Source organism: Telopea speciosissima, chromosome 3 (genome assembly GCF_018873765.1).
Source record: "Telopea speciosissima isolate NSW1024214 ecotype Mountain lineage chromosome 3, Tspe_v1, whole genome shotgun sequence".
Taxonomy (NCBI): Eukaryota; Viridiplantae; Streptophyta; class Magnoliopsida; order Proteales; family Proteaceae; genus Telopea; species Telopea speciosissima.
The window spans coordinates 1865092-1874472 of record NC_057918.1 but is presented as its reverse complement, the minus strand read 5'-3'; the positions used below and the strand labels follow the sequence as shown (position 1 = coordinate 1874472).

Here is a 9381-nt window from a genome sequence, read left to right as displayed (position 1 = left end):
AAACCCTTGAATGATCGATGCGATGTGATGCGAGGAAGCAGCTCTGTCTTTCTCTTTTATCTCCCTCTTCCTCACAGAAAAAAGAGGTCAGTAAAGCTATAATTATTCAAAGATGGATTCTAGAAGACAGAAAGAGCTAACGAAAAGGGGAAATAACGTAAATCACTAGTGTCTGGATCTCTGGACTACAGAGTCGAGAATCTCCAGACCTCCTTTTCTGTTACTATTTTTCATTTTTTCTCCGTCGTCATCTTCTCCGAGGTCGCCCACATGGGAAGCATGGGCGAAGCTGGCGAGCTGCAGATTATTACTCTCTTTCTTCACTGCTGAGTTGATTGTGAACTGTGAACGGGTAACTATAGAGGACCCCACCTAAGAAAATATCTGACACTTTTTGCTGAGCTGGCAAGAAACCAGTAGGCATCTTTCTGCCTCCTAATTCTTGGTAATATTTTTCCAATCTGAACCGTTGGATAAATTTGACCGCTTGTTCGGAAGACTTATTCCGAATGAAAGGAGTTGGTTGGAATTGAAGCTTTCAACAGTAACATGGCTTGGGCCACACAAAATGATCATAATTAGACGGCTCTGATTGGTGGGATTTTCTAGAGAAAAGAGGGATTGCTTTCCTCGGTACATATAAAGATATATAATTGTCAATTTGGAATCTAAACGGGAAACCGAATTGAAACCAGCCATATAAAATCAAATTGAAAAAATTCGGTTGATTTTAATTTTGAATAGTATCGACCTGAATTGAATATAAATCGAACCAAATTAAATTTAAACCATATCACACCCTACAACTTGTGTCTCTCTCCACATCCTATAGGAATGACCACCTTACCCTTCTCATCCCATCCTCTCCCCCACCCAATTGGTCCAACTGCTAGCTTATCTTATAATTATTATTGGGGAAAAGACAACGCCATCCGGTCCCATAATGCACTCCGCCCTATATCCAAACACAATGACGTTCATAATGATTGCCACACCCCTAATTATTTTCATCTTTTTAAGGGTATGACGATCATTTAATGTACCCCTATATGTTATAGGGTGCAAGAACATCATGCATTGCGCAACCATGTGGCATTCCTTCTCCCGTATGATTTGGATATTAATAAAAAATAAATGGACAACACAAAAAGGACAAGGACTTATTTTTTTATGCAAGAAAAAAGACAGACACTTTTTGCATTTAATGAGAGAAAATAAGTTAGCTTAGCTAAGATCAAACCTAAGATTTTAAGTCAGCCTCCATTCTTAAGCTCAATGTGTGACATAACTACGACAATCAAGGAGGAGTGGATATGGGCCATTCAGTCCTATACGCACATGACAATACCCGTCGAACCAAGAGGTCAGTTACGCTGTTTATCTGAAAAAGATTCTGTTAATGCGGATAGCGTGCAGCCATGTGCAACACCTGAGATGAGGCAACGTGCATTGATCACCTTACCCCTGCTTGAGCAAGGCATTTGGGCAGGGATAAGGCGATAAATGCTCACCGCCTCATCTCAGGTGCTGCACCCGGATTGATCGGATCCGAGTCCTTGTTTATCTCCTTGGTATGTAAGAAAAAGAGCAGGACTCAAAAAAAGTAGAAAGATATCTAATATCCTGAACAATGGTAATGATCTCAGTAGCTGTTGGTTGTTGTTCCAGTGTCAGAGTTGAACCAAGGATATTATCTACTTCCACCTTAGGACTAGTAATCCCTTTTAAAAGTCAGCCTCCAATCAAGAGATAGATTCATAGCTCTATGATTTTGTCTCTTCTCTAACGGTTCAGTATAGGGTTTTACTTCACGCATGGTTTGAAGTATTGTTAACGTGTCCATTGGCGATACGCACCAGTTTTACAAGTAATCGTTTTTAATATTGTTTCGATATTATATTGGTGATACGGTACAGACAAGGGGTATAATGATAAAACATCATATTCTTGGTTCCTCAAAAACCAATGAGATGACAAGCATCACTAATGATGCCTCCTTACTGTCTGGTACACTCTCAACACCATCTAAACAGCTCGATCGAGGGAGAACTGTGATTGAAGGAAAATTATCCCTAAAAATATAAGGAAGAAAAACAGAACAAAAATCAATTCTTTGAAACAACCTAGTCCATTTCTGGTCTTCAGTTAGGTAACTCTCCAAATTTTTATTTTAAAAAAAAACTTTGGACCGAGTTTCCCATTTACCGTAGGACAGGAAAAGGCGTAAAAAAGTATGAGAAAAATATTATAAAACATACAAAAATCTTAGGAGAGGTTTGTAAAATAGAATAGTGGGTGAACCGTTTTGAACTTAGTCCATGAACTTTTGCCCAAAGAAAAAAAAGGCAACTTCTGTTTCTCTGGTCCCATCTTTAACCAAGCCTAGGGTTTATTTGCCAAGCAGTACAGGAGAGGAATGGTGTACTACCACACACAAATTACTGAATATGGGAGAGGGTTATATGAGCAAGCAGTACAGGAGAGGAGAGCTTGGATGAGTACCAATGAGCTGCGGTAAAATGGTATTGTAAACATGGAATGAGGTTTCAATATCGGATACGTTAGATCGGTTGGATCATATTGGTATTAGTCAAGGTTGATATCAATACCTGATCGATTCTGGATCGGTTATCGATATCAATATGGGAGATCAAGGGTAATTATAAAAAAATCAGACTTTCAATAAAAAAATAAGGGTAAAATTGACCGATTAGGGCTGATACTAACTGATATGGATCTGGATTGATATCAATGGAGCCTGTTACCGTTCTCAACACTGATATACAAAGAAGAACATCTAATTAATTTCATGTGAGGAGGATAGAAAAAAAAAATACATGTGTGTTAGTGTAGTTTGGCAAAAATGTAAAACAGCTCAAAGAACCTTTATCCATTAAACATATAAAACTAATAAAAAGAAGGCTGTTAGATTATGTGACATTCACATCTAGACACAAGAAGTGTGAAATGATTGACCCATTCTTCATGAAATGAAAAATCTCAGTCAAGTTGGATGCTCCTACGTGAATTCTCATTGGCTTCATACTGGTACAGGGGCCAACAAGATAGCGAGCGATCCCCATCCCAAAAAAAATAATAAGAAAAATCTTGGTTTGACTATAACTTGATTACACCAAGTTGTCACAAAGAAAAAGACGAGAGACGTCACTATGTCGCTAATGAACCAAAACCCGTAGGTCAAGGTTGATAGTTGCACAAAAAAATATCCTTTATTGTACGTAGGACATGGTGGACGGTTAGCCAAAATTGTGATGCTGATTTCTTGTTGAGGGTTCATTGTACCTGGCTTGGTTACACCAATCAAAACCCGAAATAACTCCAAAGGATCAGCTCAATTGGCAAAAGACCAACCTCTCCAACTCCTCAAATAGAAGGTCATGAGTTCAAACCACCTTGAGGCCTATCCCCATCCCCTATCCCCCTATTAAAGCTCTTCAATTCCAAAAAAAACATAAAATTCAAAACCCAAAGTAATAATAATGATACCACTCTCTAATGTTGAGGATCGATGTCGTATCAAAGAATACATATTAGTACCGTTGAGAGCCATATCGACACGGATTAGTCGTATCAACTAAAAAATGATCCATTTTTAATTTACACAATTACACCTGATATCAGTCCGATATGGCTCGATCCGTATTGATATTGATTGAGACCAATATCCTATAATCATGGGAGGAAAAGAGAAAATACGAAATAAAACATTTGCTTGAGTCCCCCAAAAACTAAAAAGTTCCCTCTTTTTTAATTTATTTTTGTTCTACTTATCAGCCTCTCATGGATAAAAGAAAATGGAATCTAGTTTCAAGTTTTTATTTTCAACCAGCTAATACTTTGCTGCTCCTGTTGGGTTCAGTTGGCCATTTTGACTGACAGAACGAATTCAACGATTTCTGGATGTTGAGCTGGGCAGAAACATTTACAAGTCCACAATTGGATTTTGCCCAAGTTCAACTTGAGCCCAGATCTCTCCGATTGGGCTTAATTAGGCCTGAACCATCTGGTTTGAAGCTAAGGCTTGGCGCAGGAATGGCGAAACTGAACTACCTTGGAGATTTCACTCTTTCTTCCATGAAAGGGAAAAGTCATCTCCATTGTAGAGCCTTATGCAATGCCTATAGGGTTGTTCAAAGACCTTGTTACAAATCAAAAATTTTTTACCATCATCTAATACACCAATTTTCATATGCACAATATATTTTTTTTTGGATAATTTACATATACTACCCCTGAGGTTTAACCAAAGTATGATTTTACCCCCAATTTTGAGAAATTTTGCGAATCCCCCTGAGGTTTACAAACGTTAACAAATAAACCCATTCCGTCAGTTCATGACTAACAATGTTAAAATCAAAGGGTAAAATTATAAAAATACCCCTTCAAGAAAAAAAAAAAAAAACAAACCTGTAACTCATCTTCCGTCAGTTCATGACTAGCAATGTCACAGTTTTTTTTTTTCTTTTCTTAAAGAGGTATTTTTGTAACTTTATCCCTTGATTTTAATACTGTTAGTCATGAACTGATGGAATAGATTTATTTGTTAACGTTTGTAAACCTCAAGGGGGTATGCAGAATTTTTCAAAATTGGAGGGTGAAATCATACTTTCGTTAAACTACAGGGATGCTATGTATAAATTACCCTTTTTTTTTTGGTAAAACTTTCCATATGCAAAATTAAAGGAAGGTATTTTGAGAAACATACTAAAACACCATAGAAGTTTATGACCCTTTGGATGGTGTGGTTAATTTTCGCCGCATGGTGAAGGAAACTTTCTCCAAAGAAGAATATGGTGCAAAAGTAGTTTTTCCGGGTGTTGGAGTCGAGGGAGGAGGAAGAGGTGGAGTCAAAGATTTTTTTTCCAAGGATTTTAAACTCAGAATCAGGTCGATCTGGATTGGATTTTAAAAAAAAAACCCTAGAATCAACCCCTTAATCTGAAACGTAATGATTCGATCCCAAAAACCTTAGAATGGACAGCTCTAAAATGGATGAAAATGAGATCCATCTCTACCGATTCCAATCCAAATCAATAAATTGCATGTATTCGATTCCCATTTTTTAAACGTTGGGTGAGGACGTGAGGTACAACCCAAAATTTTTCTCACTAGTCCTACTCAATAATCTCATAATTGACTGGGCTCCTCACAAAAAGAAAAAGGTATTTTAATGCCCACCCCCCACCAAAAAGAAAAGGAAAAAAACGGATGGGGGGAAAGGTAGTTAAGAAAGTCAGGTACTCCCGTAGATCAGAAAACACAATAAAATTGATGTTGGAGAGAATTTCCTATCATAGGACAATGGAATGGATTAATCCAGGGAAAAATATTACACGCTTTAAATCGTTCATTCTGATGGTTAATTCTTAGTCATGTGACTCTCCTGCATCAAACTTCATAACAAACTAAAAACAATGTTGCTCTAATGGTGAAATACCCTTTTATCAAATGATTAAAGGAGTACAAGTCCATCATTGAAATTAAAATTATCCAACATCACATGAACAGCTTGAATACAATGCATCAATTGATTCTTCCTGAATCGAACCAGAGATCAATAACCAGTATTACAAGATTAAAAAAAACAAAACATTTTATTAGGAAAAGCTCTCAATCTAAGTAATGTCAACAAACCACAAGATTTAAGCTCTACACAGAAGAAAAAAGTATACAACAGCAATTAGGTTTTAAGGATGATGATGACTGTGTGTCTCTACTCTTTTCAGGGCTTCTTCCCTAACCTCAAAGTATGAATTCAAAAGAAGAAAAGAAAAATGATACAGATGACAGTTGACACATGAAAAATATATGGTACAGACAGATCAATCAAAGGATCAGTATGTGTATCTTGACAATGGATGATTTCCTCTGCTACGTTCTGGCAAAGACGCCCCAGAGCTTTCCTCTACCTATACTTTCAAGAAGCTTCTTAGCACCATCAATCTCCATCTCAGTAAGCTTCTGCAAGTAAGCAGAGGCACCTGCAGCTACCATCAGTTTGCGGTATCTGTTGGATTGAACAATAGAAGCCAGGATAGAAATTGGGTATCTTTTATCCAAGTTGATGATGGAAGGATCAAGGAGCTGAACCGTGTTCAGTATTCCCCTCTCGTCCTTGCGGAAAACCCTTGTGTTACCCACATACAGCATTAGCCAAGACAGTGCCTTGGCAGCAGCTTCTTTCTCTTCCACCGCCTTGGCTTCCAACATCTTCACTAAAGGAGGAATACACCCTGATTCTCCCAATTCCTTCTTTTTTTTGTTGCAGAATCCCAGCTCGTAAACAGCTCTGGCCGCTGCGATTCTCACCCCTGAAACCCCACAACTCAAAACCGCCACAAGCCGAGGGATGAAGCCCTCGGATACAAGAGCTTCGGCTATAGGCCTGGAAGAAGCCATCTTTGTCAATAGCCCGACAGCATCTTCAAGGCTCTGAACAGAAGGAGCTGCGTCCCAGTAGTTCTTAAGGCATTCGATTCCTCCTTCCCTGGCCACCAAAAGCTTCAATGTTTGGTCGTCCGCCGACACCAAATTACCCAAACAGCCAATCGACTTCTCTTGGGCCATTGCAGTCCCAGAGGACGAAAGCCCGATGAGTACCGAGACGGCGTTCTCCTCGATGAAATTCTGTCTGATTTCAGGGAATCGAGCGAGATTCCTGAGGACCCCAGCCGCGACGGCTTGAGAACCGGGCGTTCCGGCATGGCAGATCTCCAATAGAGAAGAAATCCCACCTCTGGATCCAATTGCTATAGCGTTCTCCTTGGAAAAGGTAAGGGCTTGAAGAGAAATACAAGCTTTCTCCTTGGCAAACCCACTTCCCGACTCGAGAACTCGAAGCAAATGATTGAGAAGCAAAACCCCTTCCGCAACTAGAACATGCTTGATACTGTCCACCATAGAAACCCTAGAGATGGCTGAGACGGCCTTCTCCTTCATATCAAGGCAGCTGGAATCGAGCAACCGAACGAGAACCGGAACCACACCTTGGGCGACGGCGATCAAGACGTTCTTATCGTCCTCCTGAAGCAAGCCCAGCAAAGAATCCATAGCGGCGCTCTTCGATTCGGGATTCCCGATCTGCAACCGAGTGATCAAATTCCGCGCCTCGACTCGGATAGTTTCCCTCTTAGAAGAAACGGTAACAGAGGAGACAGGGACACCGTCCTGAAGGACACCGCTCCTGAGCAAGAGGTCACAATCTTGGATATGCTGGTGGAGCTTGGCCGCTATCGCGTCGATGTCGCTCTGCGTCCTAAGCTTACCGGCGGAGAGGTTAGCATGGCGACAGTTTCTGGCAAGGGAGAGAGCATCGGTGAGGGTTTGGGAGATGGAGCGGACGAGTTCTAAGGAGAGTGGGTTGGAAGAAAAATTGGGGAAGTCGGAGAGATCTTTGAGATGGGTGGGGAGATCGCCAAGTTTGGTTCTGATGAGAGCCCACTTGCCTTTGAAGCTCTGAACGTGGGGTATTTCCTCCATTAAAGACGAAATAAGCTGATTCGATAGTTGGAGATCCTGGTTATCTTGTAACTTCATGACGCTATTCTGGTCAGAGAGAAAGAGAAACCCTAGAGCTTAAGAGTCAATAAACTAGTACTTACAGTACGAGAGAAGACGATAATGGATGAATAGGGGGATTAAGCAGATGTTGTGGAACCACAGAACACAGAAGAAATCAACTACAGAGATGAAGCTACATCACCTACATACATCAGACGATGAAGGAAAGGAAAGGAAAGGAAAAAAATCTAAGAAAAGTAAACAAAAACGAATTGGGAATTGGATTATTGGAAGGAAGCTGCTTCACAGTGTCCTTTTCTTGGGTAAACGGGTCCCACACTTAAACACCAAACTGAGGTTGGCAGGTTCTGGCCTTTCCCTTTGCCCTTTTCCTTCCACAGTCCATACCTTCACGAGCCGAGTTTCAGTAGTTTCATTTTAAGACTCTTTTTGACGCCTTTTCACTCTTTTATTCTTCAGATACTTCAGAAAATGAGAAAGTCAATCCTACATCCAAGGATTAAACTTGGAATCGGGGGTCTGAATTTGAATCGGTCTTTGCTAATGGAATCGGTTAAAATCGATCTCAAAAAACTCTAGAATCGGTTTCTTAAATCTGAAATCTTGCAATTCTAAAAACCCTAGATTTGACTGTTTCGGAATGTTCAAAATCAGGGACCATTCACGGCCGACTCCGATATAAATTGGCCGATCTGATCTAATCCAATTCCAATGTTTGAAACCATGTCTACATCAGTAGGGTTCAGCTAAGTGGGAATTGACTACTCTTGAACGAAAAGGACCCCATATATGGCTTGACTGAAATCAATCGGATTGATTGGTTAATAAACATTAGATTCTAGGTCTAGACCAATTATTATTTGGTCATTCATGGTGCGCATGATCATAACACGTTGGTGCTCCATCGACACTAGTAACCAATTGAGATAGACTGTTTATAGTTTTTATATAGTTTGATTAGTCCGTTTATAGCTTAATCAACTTGTTTTATTTGTGGCATGTTTGCAATCCATTTGTAATTCAATTAATCTGTTTAAAGATGATCGAATATAAATGTGTCCATGCTTACTCTATGAAATCTAATGAAATAATTAATGCGATAATAATAAACAGCTTTAGATTGGTGAAGATTGATTAGACCCAATCTATCAAAACTCCGGCCACACCCTTTTCTGTCACCTTTATTTTCTTTCTTTCATGAATCTTGATGAGCAATATTGTAATGTCTACAGTACAATACAATAATACAACTTCTGGCCGGGTTTACTACGGCACCGGGTCAACGATGCAAAAATGACTCAGCCTAGAGTAAGTAAAGAATAAGGTAGGGTTAGTAGAATAATTGAAAGAAAAACAGATAGATTAACAGAAAAGGAGATTCCTTATGAAGATGACGATGTGGAGGTTGCATGTGGATGGCTGTGGCCTGTGGAATTGCAAGGTGGAACCAACCAAGCTTACGGTTGGGGTTTTATTATACTCTACTAAATTATGTTTATTTGGAGAAGACCTTGAGGGAATCGACCAATCTTAACAAGGGAGGAATGAAATTAACCCATTCAAGACCCCTATTTGGAGCGGGGTGGACGTGTTGCATGTCTGGTCCATCTAGAGTAGGGTTTAAAATATTAGAATCCGATCGATCGAATTGTTGCTGAGCCCGATCTTAATTCTTGCCTATTAGAATTGGCCGATCTAAGAAGGGTTTCTAGGTTTCAAGCCGATTTGAGTCAATTCCCAACCAATTCTGCTTGCTCGAGCCATGAGCGGTGAGCGTGAGCCATCATCTATTTTCCATTGTTGTGGTTTGTGTTACAATTTACAACAAACAAACTTCAG

At 39.8% G+C, this 9381-nt stretch overlaps 1 protein-coding gene across 1 annotated transcript; it reads right to left on the bottom strand.

Moving 5' to 3' along the window:
• Positions 1-5588: 5588 nt before the first annotated feature.
• Positions 5589-7616, bottom strand: LOC122655915 (U-box domain-containing protein 13). The gene has a single exon (XM_043850299.1). The coding sequence runs from the start codon at positions 7555-7557 to the stop codon at positions 5893-5895; it is 1665 nt and encodes a 554-aa protein (XP_043706234.1). The 5' UTR covers positions 7558-7616; the 3' UTR covers positions 5589-5892.
• Between the last annotated feature and the right edge of the window lie 1765 nt (positions 7617-9381).